This window comes from Nesoenas mayeri (genome assembly GCF_963082525.1).
Source record: "Nesoenas mayeri genome assembly, chromosome: 10".
Taxonomy (NCBI): domain Eukaryota; kingdom Metazoa; phylum Chordata; class Aves; order Columbiformes; family Columbidae; genus Nesoenas; species Nesoenas mayeri.
In genome coordinates, this window is record NC_137560.1 from 15,404,988 (window position 1) to 15,424,211 (window position 19,224).

General features: G+C 44.9%; 1 protein-coding gene across 1 annotated transcript in view; it reads left to right on the top strand.

Annotated features, from left to right (window-relative positions):
• Positions 1 to 19,224, top strand: part of FRMD4B (FERM domain containing 4B) — a gene marked incomplete at both ends in the record, with an annotated part of 82,183 nt that overhangs the window by 7,630 nt on the left and 55,329 nt on the right. Inside the window, 3 exons of the mRNA XM_080350772.1 lie at positions 14,068 to 14,133; positions 14,919 to 15,013; positions 16,312 to 16,404. Of these exons, the coding sequence (XP_080206898.1) occupies positions 14,068 to 14,133; positions 14,919 to 15,013; positions 16,312 to 16,404 (254 nt within the window). The remainder of the gene's footprint in view (positions 1 to 14,067; positions 14,134 to 14,918; positions 15,014 to 16,311; positions 16,405 to 19,224) is intronic.

Below are 19,224 nucleotides of genomic sequence, written 5' to 3' on the forward strand. Positions count from 1 at the left end.
TATTTGTTTGGAAGCCCTGGATCCTCCAAGGAGTTGTGTTGTTCCTCCTCCAGCTATTCCTGTCCCTGTGGTCATCCCAGCAGGGCAGAAGTTGGCACCACCCAGGTAACCTTCACGTCATTTCTCTGAGGAAAAATGACTCACTGTCTGTTTTCTGTCTTATTTTGGTGCTTTGGAGTCTGTGTTTTGGAGACAAATGCAAGTTTATTACTCTGAAATACTCTCCCTAAATTGTTTCATCTGCTACCCGGGTTGCTGGTACAGTCTGGACCAGCTGTCTGGACCTGATCTGGTATCCTCCTGCCTGATGTGGGGCCAACTTACAGGTTTTTCATGAAACCTGTGATACTGAGTGTTGTGTGGAGAGCTATTGTAGTCTCATGACTATAAGAATGTTAGCTTTTATAAAGTAACCTTTGGAGGAGGAAAAAAAAAAAAATCAAACAAAAACAACCCACACAAAACCCCACTTTGTCTGCAGCTAGTTAAAAGGTGGATATTTGATCAAAGCTAGTTCCTCTGCATCAAACAAGGAAGGCAAGACATTTCTGGCACCTCACTGTATCCCAGGTGTCTGGGGTAGCTGGGGTGAGCTGTCTTCTGGAGGTGGCCGTATTGATGGTTTAGGGAGGCAGCCCCAGGCAAGGGGAGAACAACTTTGATCAGGCAGCCCTTCTCTTCCCAGCGGCATCAGGAATGCTCTGGCTTTACAGAGTGCTCTGCAGCTTAAGGGAGCCTGTTGTTGGCCTCAGAGGTTGGTACATAGAGCCTTCTGTTTGGGGGAGTTCAGCTGGACCAAGTGGGCTTGGTACTTCTCAGAAGTGGGAGCTATGTATCTCTGGTAGGGTGTTGCTTTCAGAAGTTTGATCCTGAGGTTCTTGCTTCCCATTCTGACAAAAGTAAATTAGTTTGTTCCTGGAATTGAACTTAAATTTTCTATTAAAATAGATCCATGGATTATACAAAATTGGAGTGGAAAAGTTATCTTGGTTTGTCCTCTCTATGCAGTGACTGCTCAGTTGGGACCATAAATAACCAAAGGAGAACATCCAGCTAAAGGGAAGAGGTTGTTATCAAACCCAGATGAGATTGTCTTGGTGCATGTCAAGAGCTCTTTGCTGCTCTGATAGCATTTTGTGAGGTTTTCCCTGTCCTGTATCTTCCAGCCCATGTTGGGTGCTGTGGTCCTGGGCTGTGTTGTTCCTTTGGCATTAGTCTTCCTAACGTAAATTGTGAAGCCAGAGGTTGTGAGTCAGTGGTGTGATTTAAAAGCTAGTATATCCATACTTGTTTCACATAAAAAGAGATTAATAATGCTGAGCTATGTTTGTGAAAGTAGAATAGGCTTGTATTTTAGATTTTGAAGTAACTGTAATTGTAAATTTGAAGTTTTATGCCCCTTGTTTACCTTCCTGGAGGTGAGACTGGAGCTCTCAAGGTTACAGCCTTCTGGACTTGGGTGCATAGTCTTTGGTTTTCTGTTTGGTATGTGTTTGGGCTTTTCTTGTTTTTGTTTGGTTTTTTTTGTTTTGATGAAAGCAGTGTAATGTAGTCATCTGATGTTGCCTTTTGGAGGAGACCTCAGTATTTTGCACTGTAGCATGAAACCTATGCTACTCCTGACACAGCATTGCTGTGTCAAATCCCAGAGGTGTTTGAAGCCTTGCAGGTTGATGCACCAGGGCAGAAGAAATCAGGGAGAGGAGCTGGGTGTCCTTTCAGTATAACCTGATGTTTTGCACACAGAAAGCAGTCCTGAGAAGGGAGCAGCAGGCTGATTTACTCCTGCACCTCTACCAGCTACAAACTGCGCTCCTGGAGACTTACCCTGGCCTCAGAACTAGTTCAGATTGGTGGCCCAGGGTGTAAACTCCATCCGCACTCCTGGTTTTTCCTCCCTCACATGCACCCACATCAGTGGCAGTGGCCCAAAGTGTGCTTTGGAAAGAAGTTGGGGAAACCCAGTGAAACACTGTTACGTGGGGTACCTGTTGCAGCAGGGAACTATGGAGATGTGTGTGTGCAAAATGAGGATGAGTGTGTTGAGATGACAAGCTCTGGTCATCTTCATTTACTCACATACCTGGCAACAGATTGCTGCTGCAGGGTGAAGCCCCCACTCCCAGGGCTGGAAAGTGGAGGTGGCTTGTTGGAGTTTTAGCACTGTGCCAAGTTTTAGCATAAAGGCTCCTTCTGTTCCCTGGATGGGGATGTGTGGAGAGGAAGAGCCACAGGGGCTGGTGGCAGCTCCCAACAAGCACAGAGCTGTTGGCCTGGGGGTCCTTGGCCAACTACTGTGCCACAGGGGTTGGCAGAGACCTGTGGTCCCACAGTGAGGTGTCCCACTGCCCTGGGGCTGACACCTTGTGCTATGCCTTTTAGTCAGTAACTACTGTTTTTTTTACTTGATTTTTGTTTCATAATAAAAGGGTTAATATTACAAAGGAAATAAAAATAATTGTAATGCTTTCCCAGCTTGCCTCCATTTTTAACAGTTGTGTTTCAACCTCTCATGTGTCCTGACTCACTCTGGAAGGGCTTTTGTTTCTGAATCTGTAATCAAAGCAACAAATGCGAAGGTCACTTCCTTCAGATTATATGGCAACGGAAGAAGTCCGGGATCGTGTCTCCCTTCTTCTCACAGCCCAAATGTACAGAAAATGTGAAAGCTTAGTACATGTACAGAGTGCTTCTTGAGTTTCTCCAGTACTTTTGAATCAGCAGGGCGTGTGGCTTGGAGGTAAGAGGCTATATTTTAATTTCTGATGCTTAACAGTGACAGATAATGTTGTTTAGTGCTTATTACATTGTGCCCCACCTCAAACATCATGCGGACTCAGAGCTGTGACTGCAGGAGAGCAGGCAGCCGGAAAGCAGCATGGAGCAAAGTGAGTTCACTTTGGGGTACTTTGGTAGTGCAGGCTGAATCCTTTTTTTTCTTACTCTTTTTTTTGCCCTGAAAGATTAGTCCATAAAAAATTTCTTTGTATCTTTTGCACTCCATTGTGGAGATAAGGGGCTGTTTGTTTACTTCCAGCATTTACAGCTGCTTTTTCCTGCCTTTGTAAGTGCTGCCTTGGCTGCCCTAAAGTGCTAAATCCAAGCTTGATTCTGGTAACTTTGCTGCGGATGGAGAGCAGGTCTGTAATTTCTGATCAGAGAGAAAACATATCTTCAGAGATTACCCTATAGGCTACTCTGAGATATAATTTAAACCAAACAAAGAACAGATTCATAAGTCCAGAGAAAAGGCAGTCAGTGCTTGGTACAGTAGCTCCTTTCAGCATGTAACTATTAAATGTCTCATCAATAAGGTCCCTACCTCTCTTGCTCAAAATAAAAAAAAAAGCTCATGAAGAGGTTGGCACTGGAGATGCAGATGCAGCAGTGCACATGGAGCTTGTTAACGGCTGTTGAAAAAAGAGCCTTTGATCCAAAGTGCTTGTTTTGCTTTAAAAGTGGAGCGTGGAGCAGTTCAAACCAGTCAACCCCCCGCCCTTGCCTGGCAAAGATGCTGGTGGCTGGGCAGGCTGGCTCCTCGCCCCAGAAACGCTGCTCAGTGCCCCTTGAAGCCAGGACCTGCTATTTTGACTTCTTCCAAAGAGCATAGGATTTCATGCTTTGTGTTTATTTGCTTACTCTTTGCATTTTTATTTTTTTTTTAATAAAGAGTTACAGAAGTTAAAGGCAATTCAGATGGACTTGTGGTATAGACCTTTTTCAAATACATTATTTTTCGTTGTCTGCTTACCTAATGTCTGTTCAAGGCTGGTGTCTGGGTTTCCTGAGGGGCTGCTGCCAAGCATGAGAGTGGCTGGAAAAGTCCAGGGGGGAGCGTGGGGACTGGATGGGGGATGAGCTGGGTGCAAGGACACTAATGGGGCATAGGGAGGAAGAGATAAAAGATGCCCCTGGAGGATGTGATGTTGCCTGGAGAGGATGGCAGATATTTAGTCATGGCTTGCTCTGTGTTTGTCTGCAGCCTCAGGTGCCTTCCCTCAAAATCCCAACCCAAGGGTAGGCAGGGAGGTGGTGGGGAAGCAAAAGGTGCAGTTGAAGGGACAGATGAGCAGCCTGTGAGAAGCCATCAAAGAGATGGGGGAAAGTTTCAGGGCTGGGGAGAGACAAAGAGGTATCAAGGGAATGATGCAGGTCTCTGGGGTTGGGAAATCCCTTGCCAAGAGGATATATACTTCTTTTTTTAAATCTTTTGTTACTATTCCCATAACAGGGAAGGCTGAGTTTGTTTCAAGTGGGTCAGGGACGGCTTCTGGAGTGGAGTAAAACACAGGAAAAGTTACCAGAAGCTCTGCACAGAATATCTCCTGAGATTTGTGTTGTAGAGACTTAAGCAAAGAAGCAGGAGCTTAACTGATTTGCCTCCAACCTCCTGGTTGAGAAGGGAAGGTCAGAACAGAACAGTCGTGGGAGGGCAGGTGTCTTGACCTGCCCAATGGTGGGTACCACTTGTTCAAGGGCTGCTGTCCCCATGCAGTGCCCTTGCCAGGACTGACACAGTGTTTGCTCCGTTGGGTAGCATCAGAAAAACTCTGATCCCATAGGATTTTCCCCCTAGTGAGTTCCCAGGAGATTGCACTGGAACAAAACATCACCATGGGCTCGTGTGCAGTGATGACCTGAATGCAGTGCCTCAGTGCTGTTGCTGATAAGCATGTCTCCACCAGACACTAATTTATTAGCTGTGTTCTGCCAAGGAAAGCAGATGTTGTATGAAGTATTTAATTGACTTGGTATTTGTGGCAGCTTTGCAGTGATTGTTTTCTATTAATTTTCCTGATTTTTAGAATTAGCTGTAGAGTTGCCTGTCTGTTCTTTTCTTGCTGTTATTTTAAAAACATTGCAAAGTGGTAGGAATGGTAACATTAGCACCTGTGGAATGACATAACCCCTTTGAGAAACATTTTGGTTTTGAGTACAAGATGCCTTTAACAGTAGAATACTGATGCAACGAGGGGGCTGTTCCTTGAAAAAGATAGCTAACCTCTCCCCCTCTGTCAGAGGGACTCAGCCTCTACTGATAACACTGCCAGCAAGATCCTGTGGCCTTTGACAGTGTCAGGAGAGGTGAGATGCTGTCTGGATGCTGCTTGTCAGCTGAAAAGCATGGGGCCAGCACAGCTGGCAAAAGCTCTTCTGCAGCTCTACATCCCTCTGCCTTGTGCCATGGGAACCAATGTTACCTGTGAGCTTGTAGCATCCTCATCCTCCCACTGATGCACAGGTTGGAGAGAGTGAACATTCCCTGTGCTGCTGTGTGGGAGGGAGCAGCAGCGAGTAGGTGAAACTGCCATTGGTAGCATCAGGAAAGGGAGCCACATGGCAAAATGTCCTTCTGGGGAGTAGAGGGGTTAGTTTTTCACATTGCATGCTCCTGGTAGAGACCAAGAAGCAGCAGCTCTCCTGTTTATGTTTTGCTCTCGGCCAAGGGGTTTATCTCCTGGCTGGAATAATGTATTTATTATTTTGAGGAAGACTGAATTTACTTGTTCCCTGTATTTTCATTTATCACTGCTCTTTGGGTTTGTGGTTTGTTAGTGTGGGGATTTTTTTGGTTTTGTTTTTCAAATTTCAGTCTGCTCACCATTATTTCTGAGCATTGCATTTGAGCATTTCAGGAGAGGAGGAGGAGGAGGAGACTTAGAATCCCACAACCTGCTCTAGTGAGTGGGATCTTTCTAATGACCACAAGAGGCTGTGCCTGTTGTCCTGTACAAATCTGCAAACCATCAATAAAACAAGTGAAAAAGTCCCTTAGATTTGCCACCCTTTGCAATGAGAAATAGTAGAATAAACAAGGAAAAGGAGAATTGCATGCAAAGTGTGTTGGCACTCAGCCCTGAAAGGCCTCAGCGCCTGCAGTGAGGGAAAGCTCTTGGGCTGTTGCTTTGCCAGATTTTTTTTACTGTCTCAGCTGGTGGGGATACATGAAAGTCAGTTGATGCTCTGCAGGAGCCAGTTTTTTCATCATATCTTCAGTCCATGTGGCTATTTTAGTAAGGTGTCATGCAACCCAGAGCCTCTCAGCCCCCAGTTCCAAGCAGCATGTTTCATCTCTAACTCTTTGCCAAACTTCAGCAGAGCCAGCATTTCCATGGAAAGCATTATCAAAGGGCCATTTGTACCAGGTTGTGCTGGAGTTTTCTCCAGTCGGTCTCCTCTTAAGACACTAGCTGTGTGCATGTTGTATTCAGTCTGATCTTCTAGTGCCTGTCTCTGTCTGGCTGCTTCTGAGACAAGAAGCACAGGAACACCCTGAGGTGGGGAATGGCCCTGGACAGTAAATAGCCCATGAGTGTTGGGAAGAGACAGTGCAGAGCCAGGGTGGCTCTGCAGCCTTTGGGAAGGACAGGGGTGGTACTTGGAGTCATTTTGGTGAGGTGAGATGGGTCCTGCAAGGTGGTTTGCCATAGCATGAAGGGTGAGAGACGTAGCTAGCCACTTCAGTGCATTGCTGGCTATTTAACGTTAAGCATATACTGGGCTCTGTAGAGGTTAATAGCAAGATAACGAATTCTTTAAAGCAAAGTCCTGGCCCTATTAAAGCTAATGGCAAAATTCATTGACTACTTTGGAGCCAGGACTTCAGCCAAAGGTTTCTTTACGACATGAAGATTAGGAAGGAAAGGCAGTATGTCTGGAGACATGGTCCGCCCCTGTAAATCTGGTGGGAGCTCTGCTGTCGCTATTGAAGGGATTGCATCAATTTTATTGTGTCTGCATGAGCCAGGCTGCAGTGCCATAGTGGGCAGCTCACTGGCTGCCCAGACTGATGTGTGCAGAGACCAGAGGGGGAAAACCTGAGTTTTCAGACCCAGAGCCAGCCCTTTGTGTTTAGCAGGAGGTATTGGTGAGCCCAGGAGACTTCCTTGAGGGGAGGGTGACCAGGCAGAGGAGGCATCACTTGGAGGCTCTTGCACTGCACCCCTTGCTAGCAAAGGATGTGATGGAGAGGTGCAGAGTGAGATGTGGGTGTGTTGCCCTTCCCCAGATCTACACCTCTGTGAGGGTGGAGTGCTTCCAACCCCCCATCTGTGTCCCCACCACGTGCCTCCCACTGTGGGACACTGAGTGATGGAAAACTATGCTGGGTCAGGGAGGACCCGTGGGCTGCACACAGGCTAACAAGTGTGCATCAAGGTATTTTTTGAGACCTGTGCAGATCCTTTAAAAAGTTCCCGTAGAAATACTGGTATAAAACTCTCGTTTGTTTTCTGCTTATTCCTTAAAGCTTTGAGCAACTCCAAGTCCTGGAACATGATGAGGATTTCTCTCCCAACAGGCACACCATAAAACTGAGGTCATTTCAAGCACTATAACTTTTTCCCTCTTCCCCCCAGCTGCATGCAGGCCCCTTCCTTCCAGAAGGACAAGCAAAGGCTTTTATTTTCCTGAGATGTGTCTACTTAGAGAAACTCAATATTGCAGTACATTCTTGCATCTTGTTTCACGTTTTTGTCAAACCATACATGTTTATGGGCCAGACGTAAGCTGCCTGGTTGTATCAAAGTCAATGAAGCAATGCTGATCCAAGGCAGCTGAGGAGCTGATCCTAAATGCCTTCAGAACTGAAGAAAAACCCCCACCTAAATGCCAATGAAATATGAAATCAGTATAGGGGCTTCAATATGAAGCTTTGAAATCTCTTACAGACTTATGAGTTACAGAATGGGGGGGTGGAAGGAACCCTTACAGGAAATTACTGGCGATGTTTTATAGTTGGTTAACTGCAGCTCAGGTAGGGATTCTGAGATGAAGTTCTTTAAGTGCAAAGCTGGTTCTCTGGGCTCCTACGCTTGCAAAGCAGCACTGCTCCCTGAGTCACTGGTTGAAAGCAGGATGGGGCAGGATTTTGGGCTCCCCCCCATGCCACAGGCTTTGTGGCCACTGGATCGGTGTGGCAAAGGGACAGCATTTCCTAACTGACCACCTGTATCTTGTGAGTGGGAATTCTGTTCTTTGCTTTCTCTATCCATATGGCTTTCTTTGGTGTTCTGATTATGTGATGTGCCTGTTTCAAGAATAAATGATACAGTTTTTACAATCCATATTCTAATAATGAACCACAGCTCAATTTTGTGCTTTTAAAACTGCAGGTTTAAGGCTTTGTGTGCCAGTTATTCATTTAGTGAAAATGGTTTCCCTTTCTCTTTCATCACTGGATGCATCAGTGCAGCTTTTTCTTCCTGTAAAATATCTTCTGGAGCTTAGTCACCTGTCAGTGAAGTTTAATTTCATATGGTTACCCTGCAAGGAGCCCCTTGCAATAACATGTGCAGTTCTTTGCAGCTGGGACCAAATCCTTCATGTCATGCTAAGGTGTTTTCCAGGCAGAGCCCTTCTGGGTGCCCAGTAACACCAGTACCTGAACAAAAGGGTTTGTCCTGAGAGGAAGAGGGTTGCCATTTCCAAAAGATTCCTTGTGGTTTGTGGGGTTCAAAATAATAAAGATGTGGAGCTATGCTGGACGGAAGGGGTTTGTTTTAAAGCTTCCAGCAATGTGTATTTATGTGGATGCAGGACCCTGGCACAGTCATCCTTTCTCTGGGCAGGTTGGAATTACACATTGGTGCAACACAGTCGTGCCAGAAGTGTGTGCACATGGGCTGCTGAACCCCAAATCATGACACATCCCAAGTGAGAGCACCTGGGATGTGTGTACAGACCTGTGAGCATTTCGATGGTAGAAACAGTTCCCAGTTTTGTCTCAACTATGTGCAGCTAATGTATAATCCTCTCCTTTCTGACCACAGAGTTGTTAGGGTTTGGGGTTTTATTTGCTTTCCCTGGTAGTGGAGACTCCAGATCTTCTTAAAACAAAAAAGGCTTTAAAAATAGAAGTCAGCAACAGACGTGGCCAGCCACGCCATGTGATGTCTCTAATTTGCCCAGTTCTGGGAGGTGACATCTGGTCTGGAGGGAGTGCAACACATTTGGGTTTGCTTCTGACCCAAACCCTTCAGGATTTCCCATTCCTAAGCTATGCTTAAGGAGATATGTTATTCTGTCAGCTTTTTTTTTTTGCTTAAGTGTTTTTTGAGGTTTCCTGTTTACACCCTGTCTATTTACTTTTTTATTTTTCTTATTTTTTCCTAATTGGATGACACACGTGGCTGTCTAAAAATATTGCATGTAGCAACCAGCTTCGAATGGGGAGGATGCTTCTGTGAAGAGAAAAAGCATAAATATCCTGTGTGTGTGGTTTTTGTATATGTGTTTTTTCCCAAACAAACATTCAGGCTCAGGATATCACAGGGAATTGGTTTAAGCAGCCAAGAAGTAGGTTTGTTTCTATGCTTTTTTCTTTTTAAAGGCCTGTATTGGAAAAGCTGCCTTGATGACTTTAAGTGGAGAATTTCTCTTAATTTTTGTGTCACAAGTTAGACAGAGGAAAAAATGTGTGATGTGTTTTTTTGTGATCTTTTTATTATTTTTTTTTGGCCAGCTATATGAAACCTTTCTGAACATGTTAATATGCTATATAGAATCATGATCTCACCATATGCTTTCATTTTCACACATGGAGATTATATGGACTGTACGTTTCTTCTCAATTATCTACCTTCCTTACTGAAGATCTGGGGTCAATCATGTTCTTGCTGGAAGCCCACTGTCCATACCTGTCTCTAGTCAGGAGGGCTTCAATATTTTGATATTGCTGCATTTCTGCATTGAACAGTGTTTGTCTCCCTTTAATTCCTCTCTAATTTTGAGTTTTTATGACTTTCTTGTGTGCAGAGTGACTTTGGAAAACAAATAAGAATCTGGCATCCCAGTATATTATAGTTTTGCCAAAAATGGGGCTGTGCACTACATCACCCTCCTAATTTCCTATTTGGAATGGGATACAGGAATACTTCATGAATTTTAGGCTGCTACTTCTTATACTGGATAATAGCTTAAATATTAGCAGGCTTTTAAAAATAACTGCTAAAAAGACCAACTTGGGGACATGCTGCAAAAATTTAAGAAAATTGTTCATTTTTACAGACAATACAAAATCAATGAGAATAAACTGAAAGCATAGATGTGTATATATATATATATATCTCAATACTGCTCTTGCCACCTCTTAACTGAGCCAGACAGCTGTGCTCATCTTGTGATGGATTGATCCAACTACATAGAAAATCAATTATATTGTTCAGATTAGCAAGGCATACTGAATTAAAGATGAAAGAAAATTAGTCTGCAAGAGGAATCCCAGGGTGTTGGGTCTTCGAGGAGCCCAGTGCCCTGATAGCCAAGTATGAGTCCCTTCCCAGAGCCTGAGGAAAGACTCTTGTGAGTGGATGTGCTGCAGGGAAATAAATCAGAGCGGTGTTATTAGGGGAGTTAAAAAATGAGTTTTTTGCTGCTTGGGCTCCAGGAGCTCAGGGTCTCTAGTAGCTGAGCTCAAAGCACTATTCCACGGCCAAAATCCTTGATGTATTCAGTGATACTATGATGGTGAAGTTCTCTCTATGAAGCTCTCCAGGTTTTCTTCAGGCAAGAGGAGAAGACCAGACCATTAATACTTGTGACTGTGCTGGAGTGTGTGGCATTGCTGTTCTGCAGTCATGTCACACCTCTGTGTCACTGTGCTGGGACAATATGGGGCTAGTGGAAAGTGATTGATACTCAGAAGCTTGTGAGGTCATCTTGTGGCTGGTGCAAGAGGCTCTGAAGCTTTTGGTTCTGTCCCCTGTACAAATGAGGCTTGCAAAATGTGAGTACTGTCTTGTATATAGGAGCCCTGACTGCACAGGGGAGGCAGCTCCATATGAGGAGAGAGTTGTTTCCTAGAGATGACCTCTCTGGTGGGCGGCATTCCTGCTGCAGGATGGGCTTGTGTTGCTCTGTGATACTAACTGGGAGTGATTTGCTTCTGATTGTGTTTTAAGTATGGAGTAAGCCAAGTGAAGTGCTCTCTGCCCCATCAGGAATGGGGTGGGGATACTTGGAGTGAGCTCTTGCACAGCTGTGAAAAAACAGGGTGCTGATTGTTGAAGCTTTGGGTCTGCAAGAGGAGCAGAAAGGCTGATGTTTGGACTGCTCTAGTTTAGGGACTGGAGCCTGCAAATGCAAAGCTGGTAGTCACTCCAGCAGATTTGTGTTCCTTGACCAGGCTGCAGTGCCACGCAGTGAGTATCCATGTTGTGCCTCTCAGCCCAGGTGAAGGTATCTTAGCAGGGATGAAGCCCCCAGGTGTGTGTGCATGGGCTGGAGGGGTGGTGGAGTGCAAGCAGCAAATGGAAAGGGCTCCAGAGCCCCCTTTTTCCTTCAGCTACAGCCAACAGCAGATATTTCATGACCCTGGATGCTGCTGTCAAATCCCACCATGTGACAGAGCACCCCTGGGGTGACATGAGCCCATTGCCACATGGAGCCCTGGGGATATAGGTGGAAGCTGACAGGTTTGTCATATCAATGGCATTTAATAGTGCTTTATTGCCAAGTCCCTTGGCATCTTCTGCAACTTCTTGATCGAGCTTTGCAGTACTCTGGGCAGCAGCTGTATGATTTCTTCTGAGGTGAGATTCCTGGAGACTCAAGTACTGTTATATGTATCTATATTTGTAAATCAGACTTTTAAGCTGTGTCCTTATGTTTCCTCATCAATAAAATTTGGGATACTTATATCTTGCCTATCTTCAGGGGTGTCATGAGGTTTAATTACTTTTAAGGTGCTTTGCAATTACCTTGGATAGCTGAATAGAAGCACAGATTATGGTTGGTATTTCTTTTATGTTCTAATCTTCCTGGCAACCTTCCTTTCTCCTCAGCACAAGGGCTTTGTGGATGTGTTTGCTGTAATAGAAACCTTTTTTACTTAACAATAGACAACCGAGGCAATTAAAACAGTCAGAAGTGATTAATGTGATTTCACTGGGTGAAAGCTAAAGCAGCTAGCAGTTAAATAATGGCAACTCTTGTGCTATCTCAGAGCAACAGATGGGGAATGATTTAAAAACACTATTGGATCAGACACTTCACAACAGGGGCAGATTGGTAACAGTATGTCAGAGCCAGAAATATGCAGCACCTTGAAGGGTGCACTGATGAAATGATTAATTGATGGTCACATGTGACTTCATTATGAGTGCACGATGGCAGATCTTCAGCTCCCAGGAACAAATGGACCCCTGATCAGATTGTAATGGGTTTAAGGGCTCCAGGCAGCCTGTTCAGTGAGTGGGTAAATTGCAGGAAGCACATTAGAAGCTGGAATTGGGATGCAGCAGCTTTGCTTCCACAACCTGAAAGATAAAGCAGTGGAAGCAGCACCTTGCTGGAGTGCAGGGCAGGGGTCTGGTACAGCTCTGGGATGAGGTCTCCACAGGTTGCAGCACCAAGGGGTGCAGCCATGGTTTGCATGGATGATCTCAATGATGGTGCGGTCCCTGCTCTGCACCTCTGCATGCATGACAGGTCACTCTTCATCTGGTGCTTCTGTACAAAGCCACATTCATAGGAGTAGGAGAAATGAAAAGGAAGGGATTTCATTGGGCTTTCTTAAGCATTTTGCTCTTCAAACGTTGCTTTTAGCAGTATTGCTGTTTTGGTGACTGATGGGACGGTACGCATTTAGCAGTGCCATAAATTGCCAGTGCTGGTGCCACATGCTGAAGCCCTGTTTTCCTGAACACTAGACAAAGTTGTGCCTTCAGATGCTTGTCTCTGTCCTGTTTGCAGAGCTCCTCAGGAAGGGGCTCCCTCCTGGATTTTGGTCAAAAGTAGATCAATTAGTTGAGACAATAAAGCTTTGTTAACTTGGCTTCTTGCAGCTGAAATGGGCTGACCAGTGACAGAAGAGACTGTGTCTCGGCAGCTCTTGCTGTGCAAAGAGCCGCATGTTGAAATGAGGGCAGCACTGAGGGTGAGCTGGAGGTCTCTTTTTCGATATTCTGTATATGGGCATAAACTGTATTTATTTTTTAAGGCTTTATAAGGTTCGGATGTCTAGCATCCTGGAGCAGGATGTGATGGGGGGTGCTGGTGGCAGTACAGCTCAGCCATGTCCTTGTCCCCATCCCTGTGGAGCCTGAGGGATGTGAAAGGAGAAACTGCTGTGTGTTGCCATCTAATCCCTCTGGGACCCCCTATCTAAGCAAACCACCTTCAGTCTCTGCTCGCAGCTCAGAATTTATAGTCCATGAGAAGCTTGTGCTGTCAGGAAAATGAGTTACTCTGAGACTGGGAGAATAAATATAAAATCCAAGTTTCCTTCACCAGCTCTCACCTGGAGAGCATTGTAAAGCTGGTCCTTGCTGAAGCTGCTGAGAGGTCCAGAATTAGAACAAATTTTAAATAATGTAAAAGCTTTCATGGAAATGTACTAGATTTCAAAGGGCAGATATTAAAAGGTCATAATGTGCAGCTATTTCCGAATTTCTCGCCTCTTAAAGAGAGAAAGACACTTTGTTTGCAAGAGAAATGTGACATGAAATAGATGGTCCAGATATAACATTAGAGGTTGCAAAGCTCACTCTGTTCTTAATCATTCAGTTTGAGCACCTGTTTTGATGTGTGCAAGCACCTACATAAAAATCCATAGAGGCAATGACTTCTAATACTTATGAGAAGTTATCCAAGGGAGAATATTGATGTGCTGGTAGAGACCAGGTCCTCTGTCAATGGACCAAATCTAGGCTGACTCATCTGTAGGGAGGCTTGGGTACATGGAGGTTTCAGGGGTCCCTGGTCATCTCTTGCTCATCATCAGAGCAAAAGGCCATTGCTGCTGCTTGTGGCTATGGTACTAGCCAGGCAGGTTCATCCTCAAATTAAATTCTCACAGCATTTATGTTTTTATTTAATCCTGAGTGCTGCTAAGCACCCTTAATTCCAGCTTTGAAGTTGATGGGAGCTGAGAGTGCTGAGGCAGCTTCCCAGACCGAGTCCTTGGAGAAGGACACTCAGCTCGAGTATAGAGTCAATTCCCTTATCAGCACAGATTAGAGGTTTGCTACACGCTGTCCTTGCCCCTGAACTACACATGGTCCTGGGCAAGCCAGGAAAGCCACAGATCTTGCCTGTCCTCACAGGGCTGTGTTGCTGTCTTTGCAGATGACAGAGGGCCGGCACTGCCAGGTGCATCTCCTCGATGACAGGAACTTGGAGCTGCTGGTTCAGGTACAGACCCCCTTTTTTTTGGGTACCGGTAGCAGGGTGCCAGATTTCTCTGCTTATTTTCTTTAGTAGTGCTATTGGAGGCTGAAATATAAGTGATGTTTGAAGACGAGTTGTATCTGTTACTAGAACAACTCATAGAAGTGGAATAAGCAGTCATGCTTTCAGTACGCATGCCCTTTCTCGGACCTGAAATAGTGGGTGGGTTTCCCTTGCGTGTTTGTGCACAGTGGACAAAATATCTACCATCAGTTCTGCATTCAACTTTTCATCTGCTTTAACCAAAATTCATCAAATGTATTAAATGCACCCCTTGTGGTGATGTTGGTTGGTTTGTTTTTTTTTTTTTTTTGTAATTTAGAAGGACAGCAAAGTATGTCTTTTTGGGGATGCGTTTAATTCCCATAACAGAACCCAAATCACAAAGTCTTCCATTACTCAGTGTTTTCCTTACTGAAAAATCCCTCCTGCTTTAAGTGCAGGAAAGCCAGAGCTGCCACATTTTCCCCCCTAGAAAGAGGAAAGCAGTGATCAGACTGTGTATTTCAGCTTGATGTCGTGGGTTAAGTACATAGTTGACTCTCCGTGCTATGAATGTCCCATGCAGCTCCACAGAGACACTGAATCCCGCTGCCCTGAGTCTGATGGAGCCACTTCCATATTGAGTTGTACAACAGGGTTTTAACTTGGCTGTGTGTATTTAAATGTCACTACTTGCAGAGAAAACTTTTATTATCTATGAAAAGCCTGGAATGAAATGAATTAAATTATTTTTCTTCTTTCAATAGCCCAAACTTTTGTCTCGGGAGTTACTGGATCTGGTGGCTTCACACTTCAACCTGAAAGAAAAGGAGTATTTTGGGATAACATTTATAGATGATACGTAAGTATGTTGATTTATTTTGAACAGCTGTGTGATTATTGTGATGTGAAACCTGTCCCTGACACCGTGGCAAGTCAGTGTCAGGGCAAAAAGAATTCTCTTTGGAAGAGGAAAAGTTTTGTTACCTTTTGCTCTCTGTTGTTGCTTTTTACGGTGTCTTGGATGGAAGCTTCACCTACAAATCCCGTCGGAGCTGTGTTTGGGGCCACCCTGCCGAGGTGCAGCTGCAGGACTGGCTCTGGTGTTTATGGAGCTGGTGGGAGTTGCTCACTCTGGAGCCCTGACCACAGCAGTATATTATTTTTACTAGCAATTCTCATTTCGGACTCTCCCTAAAATATATTTGCCACATCCTTATCTTTTCAAGTGTTGAAAAAATAGTTCCTTTCAGGTCTTCTGTAAATCCCTTGGGGATGCTCTTTGCACTTGGCTTACTTTTTTCCCCCCAGAAGAGCTGCCATGGAATTCTTCTGGGTGTTTTTGGTTGCTGCTGTTCCCTCGTGGTGAGCTTTGAAGTGCTGCCAGGGGAATACCTAAAATCTGTTGGCATCTCCAGAAACACCAGTGAGACTCTAGAGGCTCCTTTGGGTATACTGGGCTGGGCGCTTGGAGGGAGTGTGTGGCCTCTGGAGGGCACCCATGCCTCAGCCTTTTGGGGCAGACACAGGTTTCTGTGCTGTTCTGCAGTCCTCAAGGAGGTTATTTGGGGCATTTTTTGTTTTCTGGATTTTTTCTAATTTCAATCAGGTCAGCCACTGCAGAGAGAACAGTTCTATACAGCTGCCTCATTGAGTAAGTGTGCCTGCAGTAAAGCCTTCAGTTCCAAAATGAGGTTTTACGTGATGCTGGGGTGGGACTGGTGCAGAACAGGAGGGGAGGCGGGGGGTATGGCTGCAGAGCTGTGTGGTCCCAGGCAGCAGAAGAGATCAGACCCATTTCTGCTGCAGGCAAAGAACCAGCCTCTGCTACAGATCAGACCCCCTTGCTAAAACATGAGGTCAATGGAAGTGTCCCCATCTATAGCAAAGGAGGTCATTTAAATAATTATTTTTGCTGGGTGCCATGCTATGAATTTCATGCTGCAGCTGGAAATATACTGCAAAGAGAGTTCTCTATTGTCCAAAAGCGAATTACATCAAAATCTGAAACTTGGGAGAAAAGGAAATTATGTTTGCCTGCCTCAGAGTTGAATCTCACGCTTTTTAAAGTAACACTTGGAGTAAACACGAGCACTGACAAGACCTTGTTTCTGTATTTCCTGCCCGGTTTTTAACTGCCTCGCCAACCTGTTTCCGCAGAGGTCAGAGCGTCTGGCTGCAGCTGGATCACCGAGTCCTGGACCATGACTTGCCCAAGAAACCAGGCCCAGCAACTTTGTACTTCGCCGTTAGGTGAGTAATTGTTTCCACAAAGAAAACATTACCACTTGGGTTTATTCATCTCCAGGGTTTTTTGTTTAAAAGAACTGATTACAGATTTGATAGAGGAAATAAATGTCAAAGTGATATGTTATTTTTAGAAGGAGATTAGGACCTGGATAAGTGCTGCTCTCTTTTGTATTTAACTATGGCGTAAAGTAGTTTGGAACCTGCTACTTTGTAAGCTCTTACTAGGATATTGTTCTTAGGGTGTGGTTGTGGGATTTTTTTGTTTAAAACCTTGTATTTTAAATATCATCTTTGCCTGACTTGCCTTTAATAGTGCTAAATTTTGATACACAATCTTATTTATTTTTCTTATGTGTACTGAGGGGTTGTCTGTACTTGAAAGGGATTGCTGGTGGCTTATTTGTTCACACAGCTCAAGCCAGTCCCCAAGAGAGAATAAAATCCCTGGCAAAGTGATGATTTTGGCCAATATAATTGCATTGCTTTAGGGATTTTACTGGCAAAACTTTGCTGGTTAAGAGTCTGAAAAAAAAAAAACCATGTCCTGCGAGACAGAGCTGTGCTGGCAGAAAGGAGCAAGCATCATATTCTTTATATTGTTGGAGTTTTTGTTTTCCTTACAGTCTATGAGGAAAATGAGAGCAGACTGACCTCATTTGCTTTTCATATCTCAGAAAATTTATGCCTTGTGTGCTTAATTATTTGAAGCACTTCCAAGGCAGAGCCTCTTGTGCAGTTGGGTTGGTTGGACCAGTTGTCTCGCCACATCCTCCACACCCTGGACATTGAGGGAGCAGTTCAAACAAGCAGCGCTTTGTTTTTGCTGAATATGTGCTTATTTGTGATGGAGTTTAGAGTTTTTCTTCCCTTCCTCATTTTCAACGCAAATTTTAAAAAATCAATTTTAAGAGATTATGTACTCCTCAGTATATTCACTGTGCTTGAGGATCTGGGAAGCTCAAATCTATGACTACCCAAGAAAGCTTTGAAGGCAAACATAGGACTTGAGCATTTCCTTGAGATTAATGCTGTTGGCTCATTTTGGTCCTCTCTGTTGTAAGATGATCCTCTACAGGACAGGGTGTGTGGAGACCCATCCAAGAGTTAAAGTGTGAGGAGTGGGCTTGCAAAGATCAACATCTAGAAGTTAGTTTTAAGCCTGACTACTCTGGGGTTGTGAGATCCAAAACAAACAATTAGGAGCCAAGGAGGTGGGCAGTGAGCAAGAAGCAGAGGAGGATACAGAAATAATTAGCAGTTTTAGAAACTCTGTTCTGTAGAAAATGGATGTTCCATCAGAAAAGCCACTTCAAAACCTGCAGCTCTTTACTTTGTTACAACTTTTTGGGTAAGTAAGTGACTACAGGACTTCACTCCATGGCATATCCTTTGGGTGGTTAGTTCAGATACTTCTTTCATGTGAGCACATTTGCCTTGTTGTAGCCTATTCCTTAATTAAACTCTTAAAAGAGCAGCTGAAATACACATTGCAGCTGTGTGGTTTGAACAGAAAAGCATACTTGGGTGTGGGGCAGGTGGTGTGGAGGGGATGATCTGACAGCCCCAGTGCTTGGCTCTCGTCCCCCAGGGCTGGACGGTCTCCAGCCGTGTGTGTGGTGTGCCAGTGGTGGGTGCTGTTGCAGGGATGGGGTGTCCACTGGGCTCGGCCAGCCCTCCTGCTGGGGCAATCCATGCCTTCTGCATGTGGGAAATAGGTTCAACCACAGACAGAGTAAACACTGCTTCAGTGTCACTTTTGTTTGAGATGCAAGTAGACCTGAGCTGCTGTTCTCATAACAAGTGGCTGCATGGTGCTCCCAAACCTGCCTCTCATCCCTTGGACTTCCTTATCTCTGTGGTCCAGTGTTACCCATCTGTCCTGTGTGAGTGTACAGCTTGTACCATGGAAGAAATGGCACATGCAGACCTGGCCAGGGAAGGGGGCAATGCCTTCCTGAGGCCCTCTCCCTAAATCCATAGATCCTACTGCTTTCTTGCCCTGTACCATCAGTAACCAGGACATGCCTCTGATCAGGGCCAGGATTATTATTCTGCTCCTGGGAATAAGTCAGCCATGTCTGACTCTTAGTTGAGTGAAAGTGCAAGTGCAAATGAGATAATTAGTTGGGGAAAATCACCTTTTTGGTGCAGTGGAGGGAGGAAGGCTTTAGCAGGCTGAGGAAGGTCCCTGCCATGAAGGGCTGGCCTAGCAGCAGATTGGGAAAGGATGAACAGTAAGGCTGCTGCCCTCTGCTCTGCATTTCTGGAGAGAAACACTCAAGTGTATTGAAAATGAAGTTTAGCAAAGCTGCTTGAAAAGAAGTTACATCAAGTGCAATCAAAAGAGGGTTGAAATACCTGTGGGTCCTACAGTTATTGATGAAAAGTGAGTCATAGAAATGTAAAATACCCTTTCATATGTCTGGGGAAGGCTGTGTTTGGGTCTGCTCCTTGGACAGGTTGCATGCCTGTAAAATGGGTGAATTGTCACCTTATTCTGCAGAGGTTTTCTGAGGAGTGCTTTAAAATTAATTTGGTAAACAGTGAGCTGCATGCCCTGTATGGGCCATCCAAACCTCCTGCTATCTAAGGCAAGACATGGAGAAGCCCTGCTGTGGTCTGCACTGCAGGGGCAGTGGTGGTGGTGGCCCAAGTCTTTGGCTGGAGTAAAAAGTGTACCTTCTGTCTAGCATTGGGTGGGAGAGTGTGGACCCAACACCTTCAGCCTTCATAAGGAGCTGAAGCACAGGTATCCTGCTCTCAGAATCAGCTGAAGGAGGATTGACAGGACCAAGTTTGCACAAATTAGTCTCTTAAAACTGA